The following is a 19,361-nucleotide window of genomic DNA, read 5'->3' on the forward strand; positions in this document are numbered from 1 at the left end:
GTATGGTGACAAGCTACATGCCCTCACACTTAACTGTATACGAAAAGTGCCTCAGCTACGTAGGACTAGCACAGGAAGCATCACCAGCGGCATGCGATTGTTACAGTAGCATGTTCTCGTGATGTGTAAGTAGATGTTCAGTAGCAGAGCGTTCCCTGCTTGTGTTCTACCAGTTACGATTAGTGCGCCGTGGAAGCCTGAAACTAATCGGTCTCTTCTGCTGCAGGCATTGCATCCGTTTGCAGAGGATGACACGTGCAGAACGAGCCAAGGGTCGCCAGCATTCCAGCCACCAGAAATCGCCAATGGCCTTGATACCTTTTCAGGCTTTAAAGTAGACATCTGGTCCGCAGGGGTCACGCTGTAAGTGCCTATGCAGCATCCAGGAGTTGCAATAAATTGCAAGTCCCCAAATAGCTCGGTCTTGTGCAACCTGCTGTCGTCACTGCTCTTCTGCGTGGTGTTGGGGGAGTGGGTGTATGCGGTGTGGCCCTTCCTTTGGGGAACATACACCCGTCCAAAGTGCTTGCAATTCTGAATAAAGCGATCTCCACTCTCTGAGTAAGTCTCTGCCAGCCACTTCTCAGCATCTGAGATACGCAGCTACTATAAGAATAGAAACCACAAAGCGCTGGTATCTCTAGTATTTATTTTTAAAAGTTTCTTCCGTCCCAGCCTGTCAGGGAGATGTCTTAGTGGTTTTGACTCATGTGAATGAAGAGGCTGTGACAAAGGAAGACAAAGTTAGAAGAAGCATTCCAAATACTGCCAAATATTCATCTTGTAGTTTACTCCTGTCTGCTCTTGATTTACCTAGTCACATAAGAATTAAGCACCTGTTCTGTGTGCTGCTTCTCACACAGCTTCTCCTTCTTTACAGATACAACATTACAACGGGTCTATACCCCTTCGAAGGGGATAATATATATAAGTTATTTGAAAACATCGGGAAAGGCGACTTCACAATTCCAGAGGATTGTGGTCCTCCACTCTCAGACTTATTGAGAGGTGAGTCTCTCAGCTGACTCTAAAAAGAGTGGGTAAAATCTAGAGGTGGAACAAGTGCTCAGCTTGTGTAGACCAGGGGAGAGCTTCATTCCAAGCATCCTGTGACAGCATGGGATCCTATTAGAAAGGAGGTAGGATTATTTATCTTAGGATAAGACTCTGGAAGGTCTCGGACACTGGCATTTTCCTGAGATATGCTAAACCCTCGATGGGTTGCAGTCGTTGCAGACACTACTCTATAAAGAGTTGGTTCTTGCATTATTTTTCTCCTGCTCTCAGCAACTTTTAAACCTGAAGGCAAAGCCCACGAGGTTAAATTTAAAATGGCAAGCGAGAACACTCGATTAAATTCCTTGCCCAAGCTTCCTGCAATGAGAATTACTGAGTACGCAGGTTCTGCTGTCCTTCCTCATCAGCCTCTACCCCCAGTGTGTTTTAGTCCCAGTTGTCTCATCCCTTTCCCTAAATTTACAGCAGCGGGGGTGGTGGAGCAAAGTGGCTGGTGCCCCTTTTCATACCAGACTTGTGGCAGAAATGGGAACAGCACCTTTTGGGTGGAAGAAAGGGGTGTTTTTGTGTGCTTTTGTTCTAGTCACTTGTTGAAATAGTTTGAGGTTCAGCGTTGAACAGTCTCTCAGCTTCTTTTAAAAGCTGAACGCTTAAAGCAGCAGTTGTGCTGTGTTTAGCAGCCAGCTTGGTGCCTGGCTGGCAGCAGTTGGGTGCGCTTCTAGCACACGGGAGACCCCGATCAGAGCTCCTGCTGCCTCTCTGAAGCAGCTGGGTGCAGGGATACTCCCAGTCCTCAGCGTGGGCTTGCTCCCTTTCCTTTGTCCTCAGCTGTTTGAGAAAGACCTGACTTCAAATATGAAATGAGGCCGCCTCGTTTCAAGTTTATTTTTCTGGTTCTTGTGCTAGGCAAGTAGTTGGGGTAAGCGTGGGCGAAGGGCTATGGGGCACTGTGAGGAAACTGAGTCAGCGCTGCTTCCTCCTGTCCGTCATCAGGTCTGCTCGTAACAGGGTTGTTTATTGCTACACGCGGGCTGTGTGCTGCGCTGTGTCCTCTGCAGGGGTACGGCGCTCCTGCACTTTGTGGCTAGCCAAAAGGTTAAGAGTTTGGAAACATTTACGGCTGCACTTTACCCTCCGAATAGCACCTGCTGTGACCTTGCGGGAGAGGCGGCGCTGCCCTCGGGCACCCAGCCCCTGCATGGGGGGCTGCGAGGGGCTGCAGCCCGGACCCGCTCCCTGCCCGCAGAGCCCTGTCCTGCCGTGCTGGGGACGCGGGTGTCCTCGCTGGGTGCCGGCTGTGTGCCGGGCTGTGGCAGCAGGTGGTGCTGTCTGTCCGTCTGCCTGCTGCCAGCGGGCTGCGGGGGCTCCTCTCCAGCCCCCCACCTCCCAGGGGGTGGCCGACCCCCTGCAAGCCTCCTCGTTTGAGGCTGTCTTAGCTTATCCTGCCCCGTAGCGTTAGGAAATATCTCACTTCCCGGTGTTTCAAGGAGCGTTAACCAGCCCTAACAGCTTTCGGGAGCCATTACGTAAGGCACAGCTACGAGCTGCGGCTGGTGCCGCGGCTGCTGTGCTCAGCCTAACGTGGCTACTGCTGGCTGCCCTGCTGCTGGCTGCCCGGCGCTTCTGACTGATGGTTCGTGCCCTGTGCCCCGGGGAACGATGTCCTGATCTACCTGTGGTGTTTGGTTTGTGAATGCTGACTCAAAACGTGGCGTGTTTTTCTGATTTTCTGAGCTTGGGAATTGCCCCAATAGAGTCAATCCAGCGGTCTGTCGAGGCTGGCAGCCGGTCTTCTACGGCATCCTGCAGAAATCGTTGGGGGTTTGCGATCGGCCTCTCTGCTGCACTTAGCTTTGCCCCCCAGGGAGACTGAGCATGGCGGTTGTTTTTCTTTTCTTGTCCTGAGGATATTGATAGCTTCAAACCTTATGCTTCATTAGCAGAATAACTCCCTCCAGTTCCTTTTCCATCCCCTGGGTGAGACCTGGAGTCAGAATCTCTTTCCCTTCTGCCTCAGTTTAAACAAGGAGCCTCACAGCTGATGCCCTTTGTCCAAAACTGTTCATCTCTGCCAACTTGAGTTGCTTCCTTCATCCTAGCCACGTCTTCATCCCTTCTGTCTTTGGACACCGCAGAGATGCAAGCCAGGGGGCACTTGGTAGGCAGAGGAGTGTGCCTGGGGGCAGCTGTCTGTCTGTCCCTCTCAGTCTGTTTCCTCCAGGGTGGTGGGAAATCCAACCGATTCCTTCTGTCATTCCCCCCATCCCACCTCAGAACACTCTCCCCCTCTTGTAGTACACCTGTTACCCAGAAGAAGCTGGCAAAACCTCCCGATGTTCTCCTCGTTTGGTTTGACACGCTTTCCTCTTCCAGAAGCTAAGAACCCAGAGGACCCGAGGTGACCGAGTTTGCCTGGGATTGCCCAGCGCCCTCCACCCTGCGGGGTGCTGAGCAGCTCCGCAGCCCGGCCGACAGCAAGGCGTGTGCTGAAGCCTTGTGGTGGCGATACTACGTAGCTATGGTGACAAAACCAGGGTGCTTTATTTGGTTCAGGTTTTTCCTCCAGAACATCTGCATTTCCTGGTAGGTGCCGCCTGCTGCTGCAGCAGGTTGAAAATGATTCAAAGCCTACGGATCAGATCCTGTCAATGGCTGGCTGATGCTTTTCTACGAGCTGCACAGACACACACAGCTCAGCTCTGTCTTGCTAGAGACTTTAACCTTTGCAGTGCTTCTAAAAGGCTCAAAGCACTCTGCAGTGCTGCAAGCGTTCGCTGCGTTCTTATTGTGAGGCAGAACTCAGCGTGCTGCAAAGTGCTTGTTTCCTCTGTGGCTATAAGCTGCGTTAACCATAGTGCCAGGTTGGCTGAGAAACAAACTAGAACTTGCTTCAGAAGTAGTCCACCAAAGAATGGAAACCTTAAAGTGGTGTTTTTACTCTTTTTTTCCCCCTTGGGCTTATTTTTATTTATATGTTCTACTTTCTAGTAAAAGCAGAATGTAGAGGACCTACAAGCTTCTGTTTTATTTGGTTTGTGAAGAGACTCGCATGGCAGTGTGCTTCAGCTGATTACTTGGGATGCTGCCCTTCTTTTTGCCTCCCTAATCAGGAATGGAGCTTTATTTATACTCTTCACCAATGAAAAAGAGCCTAGTACAGTTCTGGCTTCTGTGTGCACAGTCAGTAAAGATGTGTCAACGTGGAAGTGTTCAGCGTTAAGGTTCTTCTGACAACATCTGCATGTGACTTACCAACTCCTATGCAGCTTGCTTCTGAGCAAGAAAAATGAGCAGGGTCAGCTTTTCCTCTTCCAATACGCTTTTACCAAATGAGAAAGTTTTGAGGCCGCAGTCTCTGCGTTAGGCACCTGGATTCCTTTCCAGGCTCTGCTCCAGGCTGTGACTGGGGACAAGTGGGTTGGTTTGGGTTGGTTTCTCAGCATTTTTTCTTATTTCTGTGTAACTGCCGTGACCTTACCTTACAGGGATAAGAGGATGTGTACCCTGATGACAGGGGGATGATTTAATCCTGTAGTAGCAGGGAGTCCCCAGAGCCAGCAGTCAGGCAGGCTGGTGTCTATAACTCATCCAGTGGCAAGCCTTCTGCATGTGCATCATCAAAGCTCCGAGGTTTGCCTGCAGAGGGAGTTTCTGGTCAGAGCACTTGGTTGTGCTTGTGGAGGATGAAGGAGAGGGAAAAATCCCCATCTCATTTTACAAACTGGATGTTTTCTGCTTTATATTGGTGGCTTAAAATGTTGCTCTGAAATAAAATCCAGGTTGAATTCAAACTATAGCTGTTAGATTTCTTCCTGCCTCTCAAAAAACATACCTCTGACTGTGCTGTCTGCTTAAAAAATATATTCTACCATGTGATACAATGCTGTGCTTGTTCAGGATTATTGAAATGTGTGGGCTGGAGTCTGCAACAAGGAGCTCAAGACAGGTTTGTGGTCTCCAGTGTTCACATTACCACTTGATGTAATTTGAAAGGGTTTTGAGGCTGCCAGAGTGCTGTAATGGGCATAATATCCCATGTATGGGCACAGAGACTCCTCCTGAAATACCAGGGGAGTAGAGGTTTGCAAGTCAGGCATCCTCCTGAAGAATCTCCCCGTTGCAGCGTCTCTCCTCTACTCGCAGATAAACTGCATGGAAATCTTTACCGTAAATGGTAGAGATGTGTGGCTGCTGTGGGCAGACGCTCTGAGATGACTTGACTGGTGAACAGTACATGATGTTTTGTCTTGGTGAAGTCTCTTCAGTACAGGACTTCAGCCACAGGCCTGCCATGAGTGAGTCACGCTGAACACACGAATGTACGTTTTCAGTGACTGGATGTTCCGTTTTCTTTAGAGCACTGCCTGAAATGCAGCCCTTTTCCTTTAAGGAAATATTTTTTGCTTGATTACCTTCTTCATGCCTCTTTAACTGCTTGTTTGAGAACAATACAGCTCTGCACCATAGCTATTTGTAACTAGTGCTGCTAGGCCCCTTTTAATAATTCACCTTAGAACCTTATCCTCTGTTGCACCGGTTTCATCTGGTAAATGCCTTAAATTTCTCTGTTAGTCCTGTCCTTCTTTAAACAGTGTTTGAAGGGATGCACGTTTATTTTTCCTTTGGCCAAAGCGAGCTGCTTATGATGAGGGTGCTCCAGCTGGAAATGGTCCTGGGTGACCTGCTCTAGTGGACCCTGCTCTGAGCAAGAGGGTTGCACAGGATCAGCTCCAGAGGACCATTCCAGCCTCAGCTGTCCTGGGACTGAGAAGGCTGCAGGGACTCTACAGACAGGCTGGAATATAGAAGAACTTGGAATTTACCCAGTGAAAGCACTTTGATGTTGTACTACAGGTGCTGCAGCACTTTGCAGGCTAGCAGGATTCAGGATCAATCCTTTCTCTGCTGAAGGTGGTTCAAATGCATCTTCCCTATCTCTCGCCCTCACTGTAAGGCCATCTCAAAATACTCTCCTGGTGGTGGTTCTCGGTAGCAGCCGAGCTGTTCAGCTTTTGGCACCGTCGCTAACATTAATCACCTCCTGCCACTTAATCCCAGTTCTGGTCTGTAGCTGCAGCCTGGGCTTGTTTGCAGGGCTTTATTCTGCTCGGGGGAGAAAATACCCAGTATGAGGAGCAACTCCTGAGACTTAGGACTCTTGAGCTTAGGACTCCCGTCAGCTCACCACGTGACAGCCACAAGGTGACTTTTATGGTCTCAGCAAGGCAAGTTGCACATTTCTGGTGTGCTCAGTCCAAAGCTTTGAATGCTGAAGGCTCCAGTGCCTTGAGCTCAGGTGGCCAGATGCTTGTGATGCACCTGGCCTTCTCTAACCTGGAGAAGTCTTCCCATGGCTTGTTTTTGTTTTTCTCACCTACTTCATAGTGATGTAGTGCGGAGCAGTAGGGATGCCACCTGCTTAAAGCTATCAGTGCTGTCATCAGTACTGATAAATCTTTTCAAATTGCCATGGGAAACTGCTGGTTTCTGAGGGGAAGGTGGCTTCAGTGCTTTCACACCATCTTTTCCTGCCCGTACTCTATAGGCTACAACTGATCTAAATGAACCCTTATCTGCTGAAAAAATCTCCTTGTTTTTAAAGATAAAAAATTACTCTCAAAAGCTTGTTTCCTAAGTGCTCACTTGTTTGGAGTGACCGAGTCTTGCAGAAATGCCTGTGGGGACACACAATAGTGGCTTTCTGTCTTTTACAGTAGAATCGTTACTGGTTGTAACACGACACAAACTGAGCTGACAAGGAAGATCTTCTGAATCGGCTTTGATCGCGTGTGCTGTTGACTGCTTTCTTGTAATACCGTTGTTCAAGAGAAAAACCATCTGCAAGGTCCTTGCAACTTATTTGAATGCCCCTTGTCCCGACTTTCACTCTGACAGGTCTGTTCTGCTTCCTGGCCTTTCTTCTGGTTGCTGGAGATGGGGTGTCCCTGTTACTACCTCTTCCCAAAACCTTCCTCTTCGTGCTGCCTCTGCAAGGCTCACTAGTGCTTCAAAAGCAGCGAGGGGGCTTCATCCAATACATGCAAAACCGCTTGTAATGTGCGGCAGCAGGAGTTCAACATCCACTAGATGAATGTGGTCTTGGAAGCTTCGTTGGAGGGGTCTTGGATGCTGCTGGATGGGACTTGTTAGGTCCCATTGGCTCCTCTCTGAAGAATACAGCAAAACTTCCTTCTTTCCTTCTGTTGAGTTGTGAAGCTTTTTAAAGATAGTGGAGCAGAGTGGGCATCTCATGAGTCTAAGTAATCCACCCCCTTCTTTTGTAGGGCGAACACAGATGAGCTATTTTTTCCACCCTCCACTCTCTTCATCCTAATCCCAGTTATTTTAGCAGCTGATGCCAGAAATCAAACTTCTGGCTAGGACAAAAAGATGGCTGATAGGATGGACAGTAGGATTATTTGTTGTTACTTCTTGCAGCTGTACTTCCAGAACAGGATTTCACTGGACTGTAGAGTTTCTGGGATGCCAAGCAGCTTTACATATGCCATGCCTCTTCCACAGAAAGTTCAGTAGCGTTACCCTTGACATGCGGAGCCATGCTGCTCTTTGCCTAGAGACGTGCTTGGGCGTACGGTCCAGGGCCGTACGAGTCTGTCCCCACGGCGTGAAGGAGTGAAAGGTCGTGTCTGCATGGCAGGTGGGGAAACTGAGGAACAGATTGATCAGGCAGCCAGCAGTAGAGTCGGGGCTTTGTGCTGCGCTCCCTGTGACCCATGGAGCAAACCCTTCCTGGAGGTACAGGCTCCCGGAGCTGCCAGGAGGGCCGGACACATCGCTTGCTGCTGGGGCAGGGTGGTGGGAGGGAAGGGCAGAGCTTTACGCCTCCTGTCTTCAACTTGGCTGAGAGCATCTGTGATCACACCTGGACTTTTTTTCCTTCTTTTCAGGGATGCTTGAATACGACCCAGCCAAGAGATTTTCAATACAGCAGATAAGGCAGCACAAGTGAGTGTTCAGCTTCTTCCTATTAGTCATTCTCTTTCTGCTTCTTATGCTAATGTACCTGTGCTATTGCTCTCAACTCATTTTTCCTTTTGACAGCAGACACATGGAAGTCACTAGATATCCTTCCTCCAGCTCTGCTGGTGCTCTGGCAACCTCTCCTTGGCTTTTTTTCCTCCTATTAGAGCATCCGGTTAAAGCATTTGAATTGCTAACCGGTGAATAATGAATATGTTGAAAATATGTTTCTAGTGCGACTGGTTCTTGATAATTGAGGGTTCTGGATAATTTGTTTCAGAGGCCAGCTAGTATTAATGGAGCAGAGGAACAGGGGCTCCTTAAAGCTGGGTTATTGAACGAGGGCTGTTGAGGAGCGTGTTAGTTCTGGGCTTCTGGACAGTCTGGTGACAGAAATATCCCTTGGTATTTGCTCCATATGGAATCAGTATGGGGAAAAGCGTTCCAGGACAATGGGATTTTTTTTATTTTTCTCTTTAATGTCATACTCTTCCCTCCCCCATATCCTCCCCCTTTATCCTTGCCATTGTCTGAGGGGAGGGGGGGGGGAAGGCCCCGTTATCTCTGAGGTTTTTTTTTAAAGGATCTGTTTGAACATGCTGCCTCTAAGCAGAGATTTCCTGGGCGGATAAAAGTACAAGAACAAAAAGCATCATAAGGATGCTTCAGCGCGGAGGCTGCATTAGCTTATCTGCTATTTGAATAGGAAGTGCTTCTGAGGACATGCAGAGCTGCCTGCTGGACCGCAGCTGCTCAGCAGAGGTCCTGCCTACAAGCTTGCCCAGAAAGCTTTTGGGAACCTTGTAAAAACAAGGCTCTGATCCTAGAAGGCAACGGGCCTGCTTTGTGCTGCCCGCAGTCAGCACGAGCACTATTTTCCTCTTGTTTCCCTGAAAAAAGCAGCAGCGGTAGCTGTGTGCTGTCAGATGATGATCCCTGGTAGGTGTTATGGCATGGGAGGCGTCTGCAGGAGCCCCAGAACAAAACCAGCCAGGCTCGAACTGCACTGGTGTGCTGCTGAGGAGCAGCTGCGGTTACCCCTGACTGAGATCAAAGGGGCTGGGGGCAGGTCTTATGTAGCTGCCTGGTCAATTAATTAGGCGGGCAGGCTCTTTTAATAGCAGCCAAGTGCTGTGCATTGGTTGTTTCACCGGGCCTGGGAGGTGATAGGAGCAGGCATTTGCTTTTTGAGTGCCCTTCCCCATGCACGTGCTTCCCAGTAAGAGTGGGCCGTGAAGGGGACTGCTGGGGGCTGGCCCCTTAAATGCCGCCTAGCGTTTGGGACCCGTATAGAGCCGATCCTCGAAACAATAGCTCCTGCTGTTGCTGACTGTCCTTCACCCATCTACCACTGAGGACTGGAGGCCGCAAGCTACGCAGCGCAGCGCTGCGTGCTGGCCGTGTCCTGGTAATGAAGTGGTTCTGGTCAGTGCAGCTGGCGGCAGGGTGCTGATCGCCTTGCCACACGGCAAACCCCTGCTTTGTCAGCGAGCGCTGGAGAAGCGTGGTAGGAATCAACTCTGTGGAGCAGGTTAGTAGGTACCGAGGAAATCACCGAAAGCACTTTCTTTCCTATTGATGCCATGGGTCCAAAGAGTGCCGTGAGCCGCCCCTAGGTGCGGGTCAGCGCCGTGGTTCTCGTGTGTCGCTGTCTGCCGGCTGTTTGAGCTACTTCTCCAGCTCCAGTACTTGGTTTTGTACCTCTCCCTTGTGGCAGGGAGCTTTTGCGTCAGCTTTGCCCGGCTGGAAGCAGGGAGGTTTCTCCAGAGGCCCTGCCTGTAGTGAGAGAGCAGGAGAAACTGGAGCGTGCTTCTGGCAGGGAGGGCAGCTGCTTCCCCGTGCTGCAGAGGCACAACCGCCCTCTAATTGGGGCCGGCTGCTGCTGGGGAGGCTTTAATCTCATAGCACCGAGAGGGGCTGGGGAGAGACTCTACCTGCAAACGCAGGAGCGTTTCCAAGGCTTAGTCTCTTATTAGTTTTCTGTGAGCTTAGCCAGTGCTTCTTAACAGGCTTTTCTCCCCTATTAGTAATTGCCTCCTTCCTCCTGCTGTGGCATCCTAATAATTACATCAAGCACAGCAGAGCTTGCAGCCTTGGGCTTTGGACGTGTCTGTCCTTCTGCTGTCTGTGGAATAGCATTGTGCTAAAGAATCCAGCGCTTGGTTCTCTTCGCTTTTCTCTAAATAGATGAGAAGCTTAGCCCTCGTGCTTAACCTGACCCTGGTTTGTTTAAAATTGAACAAAGCGAGCGGAGGGACAGCAGGTAGCCGTCCAGATATCGTCAGAGGGTTTTTCAAAAGCATTTTGGTGGGAAGAGACTTGATTTCTAGAATCCTTAGCTTTCTAGTCGGGGTGTGGGGAGGGGCAGTAATGGTCATCGGTGACCTGGGGTCTCTCTGCACTCCTACAAGGAGAGCGTGCGTTGAGGTGCAGGAACTGGACTAGAAACCAAGCAACCTACCTGGGCTGTCCTGCTGAGGTGGATGCTGGCTCAAGCCAGGACTACCTGGTGCCTTCCCGTGCTGCTTGAAGTCTCCTTTTGTTTTTGAGCGGATGTCACTGATGGCTTGCGATCCTGCCACTCCTCCCCTTATTCCTGTAGCTACTCCAGATGCTTTTCCCTTGTAGTGACAGCCCGACCTGAAGCATTCTGCAGGAAGAACCTGCTTCGTTCTCTGTCTTTATGCCTTTGTCCTCTCCTCACTCTTGTAGTGAACTCTTGCATCAAATTCCCACCTCAGCACTTTGCTTTAACTCAGCTGGACCAAGCTAACTTAGCCCGTTCTTTGATGAGGTTTGCAAAGCCTTTGGAAGCAACGTGTGCAGTGCAGACCCAGGAGTTGTAAATGGAAATGAATTAAAACTCCCTCAGCCTGACATCTAAGTTTATGAACTGCCAGAAGCTGACCCCTGAATAACAATGGAAGAGCCTTGAAGCCTGCTCTTCCCAGAAGGATCTGGGTAGGATGATGCTCAGTGAAAGCTGACACTTTCAGCTCACCTCCGTGAGTATCTTGTGCTCCCGGGCGGGGGTGCAGGGCGGTGAAGAAATGCTGCCAAGAGCCGGGGAGTGAGCAGCCTGCTCCCTACAGATTTATTCACCGTCTCCTCTCTACCTTGTGCTTTTGCTGAAGGGCTTAATGCTCGTACACTGCATTTCGTAACTAATTCACTGACCCTGCTGCAGCACTTAAAGTGATGAAGTGGATGCAGAATTCTACCTCTGTCCCTTGTTTCCAAGGCAACCATCTTGCCTTCCTTCTCCAGAAGCGTCACACTTAATTTGCTCAGTCACAGATACGTTTGCGAGAGCTTATAGCAAGAAAGGGAAGGCGCTTCCACCTCTCGTTAGCGGAGGCGCAAACGAACTCGCGGGGCTGGAGCTGCCTCCTGACCCCCGGGCGGTGGTGGCACCATCCCAGGGTCCTCCCGCGGAGCTGCAGCGAGGATGCTGGACGCTTCGCCGTGCTCTTCAAACCCTGGGTGCTGAAGCCCTTGGGAACCCACCTTCGGTGCCACTGGGGATTCCTTCGCAGGTGCTGAGCGTGCTCCTGGACTTCGATGTCTGGACTTTAGGGAGGGAGAGGGGTTTCCTTTACCCTGTGCTGCAGCGTGTGTACCGAGGGGCTCTTCCCATCCCTCGTCTGTGGTGTCACGCACTAACCTGCCCTCAGTGGAGGGGGACGCAAGCTCTTCTCCTTTCCCTTCCTGCTGAGGCACCTGGGTCTGTCTCACTTCCCTGTGGCAGGCACATGGGAGGGAGGCTCTGCTTCCTCTACCCACGTTTTGCAGATCAGTTTCGTAACGTAACTGTCTGGTGTTAAAGGAACGCCAGTCTCCATCTGTGCACCCAACACCTCTCCTCTTCGTAGGAGTCTGAGCCGTGGCCTCTGGGTCTTGCATCAGCTGGGGGAAACTGCTCCTCTTACCTGACGCTGCTCCGCTTGCCTACTGCTGGCTCTTAACGGACCTGGCTTGCGAACCTGAACGCCTCCTGATGTCCCAGGAGCTGAGCGGTGGTTGCAGGGACGTCCCGCCGCGTGCCTTCTGCGTCTGCCTGCGCAGGGCTGCTGAGCGAAGCAGTTAGCTGCTCGTGGCGGTGCCCGTGACCTCCACGGTGCCACGGGAGGTGACAAACCGCTCGTAACGGGTCCTCGCTGGCAGGGTGGCGATCTGCAGCTTGGCATCTGGTTTCAGAGAAAATTGTCCCTACCCAGAACACGCAAACTGCAATGCTTGTGGCCTAGAATGGGAAGTGAATTAGCTGTAAGTATGGGGAAGCTGCAGCTGTGCTTACTGAGTCTTATTTTAACCTTGCTTGTACCAGAACTTGAAAAGAGTTGAGTGGTGACTTCTGATGTGAAATTTGGGCTTGGAAGCTGCAAACCAGACAGGATCACTGTGTTTTGGTCAGCCCAGATCCCTTTTTTCATTCAGCCCTCGACCCTTGCTGTTTAGCTCCCTGTAGATTAGAGCAACTCAGGACACTGCTGCTTAGCGGGCAGGATCACAGTTCCTGTTTGTGCTTCACAGGTGCACAAGCTCGCACAGTAGTAAGACACGAGCTCCACTACTGCTCCCTTCTCTTGGTTTCAAAGGCCTGGGAGTGGCTAAGAAAAGCTCCACGGTCTGTACGAGGCAGGTTCCTCTACAGAGGGTGTTCAGTGCCAGCAGCGCCTCTGAGACCTGCAGAAGCTTGTGTTTTCCCTTAGCTGCTAAAGCAGCACCTCGGTGGATTGCCGTTTGTGCCAGTGCAACAGAGTCAGAAAACATCGGTGGAATTGCTTGGGAACAAATGGGGAACTCAGGCAGCAGCACTCGAATCCAGCCCGTGTCTTAGTGTCGGTGGGGAAGGCAGGGTGAGGGAGGGACCTCATCTCCTCTGCATCGCCGCGCTGTGGGCTGTGGGAGCTGGCTGCTGCTTGGCTTAGTCAGTGGTCAGTAGCATCTCGAGCCAGATCAGGGCATTTGGTGGAGCCAGTGGTCCTCAGCCGAACAGCAAATCTCCTCTAATCGCGTTTAGCGCCGGTATAGAAAGCAGCATCCCTGCCCCTGCTGGAAAATTGCTTGCCAGGAAATACTCTGCTACTCCAGAAAGAATTGCTTGAGGCTCCTTCCAAGAGGTCTTTGATTTTCTCAGAACTTCAATGAATTTCACTGCTCACTCTCTAGCCTCGTTACCATGTATGCATATGCAAGTATTTGAAATCACCTCCCAGAGGATGGGATCATGATGACTAGAGTACAGTGATTCAGGTTTCAGCTGTTAATAAAAACCTATTTTTACTCTCCTGGTAAGTAGGACAGAAGGAAAGAAAGGCAGAGCTGAAATACAGCAAAACAAAAACACTCTGCTAGAGACTTGTAGGCTTTCTCCCTTTAAAATATTCCCTTCACTGGCAGCCGTTCTGATCTCATTTGTCCTGCGTGTTCCATTCTCCTCAGGTCCCTGGCATTTAGCTTGGTTCCCTCTAGCTCCAGTGCCCCTGGCAAAAATAGCTGCTGATTGCGTTGGGTCTTCTGTTCCTGTGCGAGATGATCCTGCCAGGCTGGAGCAGCCTCGGCTGAATCTGCTGTCTTGGCAGTCGCTGCCTTGATGAAAGCAGTCTCCCAAGTAAAGGAAATCAAATGATCGAATTAGGAGTGTTGTGTGCCATGCACATCTCCGAGGAAGCCAGCCACTGGATTTGCTAAAGCTCTTGGCCCAAATCTAGTTACGCTGGACCTGCTTGCTTCCTGCTAGGCCCGGAGCTGGGATGACCTCTTGTTTCGCTCCTGTAAGGCCGCTCCAGGAACCAGAGGGCAGACCTGACAAGTTGGATCTCTGCACTTTCCTAAAACTCGCTGCTTTCACCAGGCTTCCAGCGCAGCCGTGCTCAGAGCAGAGCTGCCAGTAGGTGCTCAGCAGCGCTGTTTCGTCCCAACAGTTACGTTTCCATTTCTCTCCAAACTCCTTTCTTTTGCTGGGTAGCGTTATTGGAACACTGCTTTCACAAGAAGGGAATGTGCAGTGAAGTGATTTCTAGGCCTTACGCTGTTTTTGAGGTGTGTTTTCAAGGAGACCTTAAGCTGATTCCTAAGGCAGCACCTGTGAAGAATGGGTCCCAGTGCCCTAAGTGACATCCAGCCCCCAGGGCAGGCACAGGGGTTTGATATCGGTGCCAGTCAAGCAGCTGATCAGGAACCCAGGCTGCAGTTCAGAAGATGGCCCTGAACCTGGGAGCTGTTGATGCCTCCTGTCCCTTCCTTCCCGCGGAGGACCCCCCGGGGCAAGGCGTAAGAAGCAGCCTCGAGTGCCTCGGTGTGGCAGCCTCCCTGCTAACCGGGACACGCTGCCTCCAGAGGCAGAACAAAACTCCTCCAGGACAGGAGGGAGCGCCTGGACGGCAGCGCCTGACCTCTCGGTTTGTGGCCGTGGGCAGCTGCTTCTCCCTGCTGCTGGGCCCCCTGCAGGGGGGTACGGGGGGGAGCTGGAAAGGTGTGTTAGAAGCACCTCGGGGCTGGAGGAGCTGCTGTTCTCACCTGCCTTAAGAGGGGATTTCTGGGGGTGTGAGACTCCTGCGGTGCTGCTGGGAACCTGCTTCAGTGCCAGCGTGCAGCGCTCGTGGGTGTCCGGAGAGGTCTGGTGCTGGGCCCTGCTGTGGAAGGACAAAAGCTGTAAGAGGCCACCCATGTGGCTTCAGAGGTGCTGACGTGATGCAAGTCTGTTGGACTCCTCGTTTAATTAGGGCTGATACCCTTCAGTGGGCAGACGGTAGCACTGTGGCCACTGGTTTTAGTGGTAATGGAAGTCCCTTGACACAGAGGGATGAGAAGGGAAAGCGTCTTTGCTCTGATCTTGTTGAGAACTCCCTGTTAAAGGGAGCTTGGGAGTAAACAGCACTCTCCTTAGAATTACGTTCTGCAAACCCTTTTGCCTTGTCATGCTGGATTAGCCTCAGCTTTAGGATAAAGAAGTTTCTCTGCTGTTGCTTTGGCAATACAGCTCGGACAGGAGCTCGGGCTGCTCCGCTGATGTGCCGTGACCTATGGGTAGGGAACAGCGGCTCGCCCCTTGTGCCTTAGTGTGATTGAGTTGGTGATGGAGAAAATGTTCTGTGCTCTGTTCCATGCCCTGAGCCACCCTTCTGTGGGCGTTGTGCACCCCAGGGTGTCTTGCAGCGGACAGCAACGTGCCAGCAGCTGGGCAGGCCTGCTAGGCTCCCTCCGTGGCTGACAGGGGACCCAGGGGATGGAGCAGCTACACGGCTGCTAGTGTCCCTGCACTGTAGTCAGCAAGGGAAACTTGCCTTTCTTGACACCTTCCACTTGATTATTACATAGTTAAAAAAAAATGCAGTGGTGTAAAACCAGCTAGGAAGTTCTTTTTAAGCAGACTCCACGTACCTTTGAATATTGGGGTGGAGTGGGGCCATCTCGTACTGTCGTGGATTTCTCCGTGCCTTCTGGAAAGTGAAGCTGTACTGATGAAACTCTGCTCTTGGACTTTTTGCAGTTGGTTTCGTAAGAAACATGCTCAGGCAGAGACTCTGGTGCCCATACCTCCCAGCCCAGAAACAAAGGACAAGTGGAGAAGTATGACGGCGGTGCCTTATCTGGAAGATCTGCATGGCTACAACGAGGATGAAGATGATGACTTGTATGACATTGAAGATGATATCATCTACACTCAGGATTTCACAGTACCAGGTAGGAGGGAGTGATGCTGGGATGAGAAGGGCAGAAGTGACTGTTCTCTTGTCCATCTAAAGCCTTTTTTTGGGAAAGGCCGTGAGGTCTGAATGCGTCCTTTCAGCAGTGGAGGAGAGTATTGATTATTAAGTGGTGAGAGTGACGCACAGTGAGTGAGCCGCGATGCTCCGGATGCCTTGGTCCTTTATTTGATCAGCCAGGATGCCCCTTCCTGTGCGCTGCCCATATGCTGAGTTCCTTCCTCATCCAGTAATAGCTTGCTCCTGCTGGACTCTGCTGTTCGAGCACACTTAATTCTTTTGGCCGGCTTTGCTGGACTCACTGAGTTATTTTGGAGCACAGCCCTGACATGACTCAGTGTTCAGAGGAGATGGCACATCTGGGGGAGAAGGGTGCTTTCGGCCTTGTGCTGAGGCTCCTTTCTGCCCCAGTCTTGGGAACCTGGTTGCCGAGTTGCCTCTTTGTTGGGGATTTGCTGATGTTTTAGGGTAAGCCAACCGGTAAGTAGAGGGGTGTGTCTGGTTTCACCCGTGCAGTTTTCACAAAGCGGTGGTAATCGAGAGGTCTGCCGCGTCCGGCCTCTGCACCTGTGAGCCCCGTAACTGGTGAGCGGAGGACGGACGGGCACGTCCGTGGTGAGACTACAGACCGAGGCTGCCGGGCTCTGCGGTTGTGGTGGTTGTGCTGTGCGACTGAGGCAGCGGTTCTGGTCTCCCTGCCTCTGCTCTTGGTGCCGAAATCAACGCCCTGCGAGTTTCCTGAGAAGTGCTCTCGCTGTGCTCTGGCCTAGTTCAGTCGTTGTTTTGGAGGGAAGGCTTCAAGTGCTGGGTGTCGGGATGGGAACGACTGGAGGTGTCTGGGACTGACCTGCCCTTGTGACAAGGACAGCCCCAGTTCCTGCACTTCAAGGCTAACCAAACTGCCGTAGTTTTTCCTTAACGGTGGCTTGGTGGATTTCCGTGGATCTAAGTAAAAGCAAGGTCTGTTCTTTACCTGTGCAGAAATCTCATTCCTGAAGACCTTGTTTTTCTCCTGGTTTCCTGGTTAGGTGGAAACTACTATTTTTTTCTTTTTGAATCACCAGCACAGAAGAACAAAGCGTCAGGCCTTGAGTTGTAACAAGCCTTAAATTGTGCCCAAAATTCCTTGGGACAACAGCTTGAATCCAGATTGGCCTCCCAGGCAGAGCTTTCTGAGGGGAGAAGGGCTGAGGCTGCTTTAAGCCAAGCTCTCCGAGGCCGTGCCTTAGGGCGCCTGCTGTAGGACATCCCCGTTCCCGTTCCTGTCCCCAGCAGGGTCCAACAGATATGGAGGTGGGTCGGAGGTGGAGCCTGCCAAGATGAAGGGAGCCTCATCGAAGTGAAAGATCTGTTTCCAAGTGCTGATTCACTGGAGGCAGTCGGGTAATTTATAACCTTTCCTAACAGAGCTGATGTCCCGGTGCCAGCTGGGTGACCTGCAGAGCTCCGTCCTTTGCTCTCTTACATCCCACAGACTTGCTACTAGAGTCTGACCAGGGCCAGACCTTTCCTCTGAGCCTAGCAGAGGCTTTTTGAAATGAGGCATCCTTTGAAAAATGTGCTGGGCTCGCTGAAGCACATACTTGACTGCTAGGGCCTCGCTAAGGGGAGGAGCAGGAGGGAAGAGGACTTGCCAGATGCCTTCCGTGTGATCAGAGGTTACCCATTTCCCTACGCAAGGGGTCCTGCCAGCAACAGCCCTCATGTAAGTGGTAGAGGTGTGGAAAAAGTGCGCAGGCCTGACAAATCCATCACCAGCATCACTTACACCGCTTTCTAATTTGACGCCGTCCTTTTTGAACTGGCTTCGGGAGGTGAACGCAAGGTAGGGCCGGTTGCTGTAACGCCGGGCACACAACTAACCCCGGGCCAGGCTTCCGAGCTGAGAGGCTCTGGGAGAACAGAGCCGTTGCGGTCAGCGAGCGACCAAACCTGCGAGCCCACAGGACGGTGCTGCTGCTTTTGGTGTCAGTGTAGAAAATGAGCTGTGCGTGTCTCTAACGGTGCCATTGCTTCCCTGTGCGTTCCCAGCTGCAGAGGAGGAAGCTGAGGCAGGGCTTGAAGGAGAGAGCAGAAGTTGTGACGAGCTGTTTGGAGAGGAAGCTGTGCTCCCGTCGGCCACGGGCACGGAAGAGGAGCACGAAGCTTAGCCTAGGCCCCAAAGCGCTGCCCTCGTGGGCTTCCTGTGGCCTGAGCTAATGGCAGAGGCTGGAGAGTGCAGGACCAGCTCCTCTCATCTCCTCACATCCCCCATGCTTCAGCAGGATCCCTCCTGTCTCGGAGAAGGCTGTCTTATTGCAAAAGCAGATAACTCTGTTCTGCAAGGGAGTCATTCCCCGGTTTTTGGCTCTGGATTTTAACCAAAGGCTAGCCGAAAAGGTGCAGCGTTTTGTGACCCCTTTTAGAGGGGGTTACTCTGCCTGTGCCGTGCAGCCTGCGCCTGCAGACCTGCCGTGCCGAGCGACCTCGTGCGGAAGTGTTCCTGTCTGTTCTCACTCGAGTTCAAACGTTGGATTTCTTTAACTTTCCTAGCGATGGCTAGCCTGTTGCTGCCTGGTTTACGCGCTTCTTTGTGATTCTTTGTGATTAAAACACGGAAACTTAGGAAGGCTTGCAAAATTGGAGTGGTGGTGTGCCCAGCAGGCCCAGGAGAGCGACCTGGCTCCTGTGGCTGCTGCCGAGGGTCTCTGGCCTGCAGCTGGGCATCGCCTGCTGGTGTCAGTGTGCCTGGGGAACCGCTGCGCTCTGCAGCTCCTTTGGAGCAAAGCAGTGGGGCGCGCGAGATCCTCTTCTCCCTCGAGTGGTGGTTAGTGCTGAGCCCCCGTGCCCTCAGGTCCCACCTCCCTGCTCTCAGCCACCTCCTGCCCCGGGGAGCTGGGGCTGAGGCTGAGCCTGGGGAGACGGGACAAATTCTTCCCCTGCAGCCAAGCCACCTCTGGCTTGTCCCTCCCTCCAGAGGGCAGAAAGCGTAGTCCAGCGTGCCCCTAGGTTGCCGGAACAGACTTGATTCAGACTGAAGCCCTGGGGGGCTGAGAGCTGCTCTGCTGCCGTGGGTCAGGCTCAGCTCCCTCCTGCTGGCTGCGGTGACGGTCAGGCTGCTCACGGGACTTGTCAAGGCCCCTTAAAGTAAGGCTAACAAAAAAGGGGGCTGGTGCGATAGGATAGAGAGGTGCAATTTCGAGCTTAGGGGCTTGCAATGGGCAGGAATCCCCCCACCCCAAGTGCAGCACCTCTCCCACCAGGCTTCGAGGAGGAACAGGGCTGAGGAGGAGCCCAGCAGGGGAGCAGGCTGGAGCAGGCTGCTCCGGTGGGTTCGTGTGACAAAAAAGGCTGGGGGCAGCCTGCGCGGAGAGTAAGTCTTGGTCTTCCTTTCCCAAGTCTTCCTGCAGGATTCCTTGGATGTGCCCAGCTCCGTGCAAGTGTTACATTGCTAACAGCGATGCCATATTGAAATAAAGACTTAAAAAAAAAAAAAAAAAAGGAAAGAAAGAAAAACCACCTTGTAAATGACTGATCAATTCAGAAAATGAGTGATCAATTCAGCCGGGGCTCTGCTGGGCAGCAGGAGCCGCGCAAGTGACTCAGAGGTGGGAGTGGGTGTTCAGGTTGGGAGGGAAGAAGAGGGAACCTCATTAAATCTCACCTTCCTCA

General features: G+C 52.0%; 1 protein-coding gene across 3 annotated transcripts in view; it reads left to right on the forward strand.

Annotated features, from left to right (window-relative positions):
• The window catches only part of STK11 (serine/threonine kinase 11), a 38,393-nt gene that overhangs the window by 13,991 nt on the left and 5,041 nt on the right, over window positions 1-19,361 (forward strand). For 2 of the 3 annotated variants that reach the window (XM_035569990.2, XM_035569991.1), the window contains exons 5-8: window positions 227-363; window positions 881-1,008; window positions 7,926-7,983; window positions 15,494-15,687. In XM_035569990.2, coding sequence (XP_035425883.1) covers window positions 227-363; window positions 881-1,008; window positions 7,926-7,983; window positions 15,494-15,687 — 517 coding nt within the window. Of the gene's footprint in view, window positions 1-226; window positions 364-880; window positions 1,009-7,925; window positions 7,984-15,493; window positions 15,688-17,741; window positions 19,077-19,361 lie in introns of those variants that run through there. The other variant, XM_035569992.2, reaches the window with a different exon arrangement.

This window comes from Cygnus atratus, chromosome 26 (genome assembly GCF_013377495.2).
Source record: "Cygnus atratus isolate AKBS03 ecotype Queensland, Australia chromosome 26, CAtr_DNAZoo_HiC_assembly, whole genome shotgun sequence".
Taxonomy (NCBI): Eukaryota; Metazoa; Chordata; class Aves; order Anseriformes; family Anatidae; genus Cygnus; species Cygnus atratus.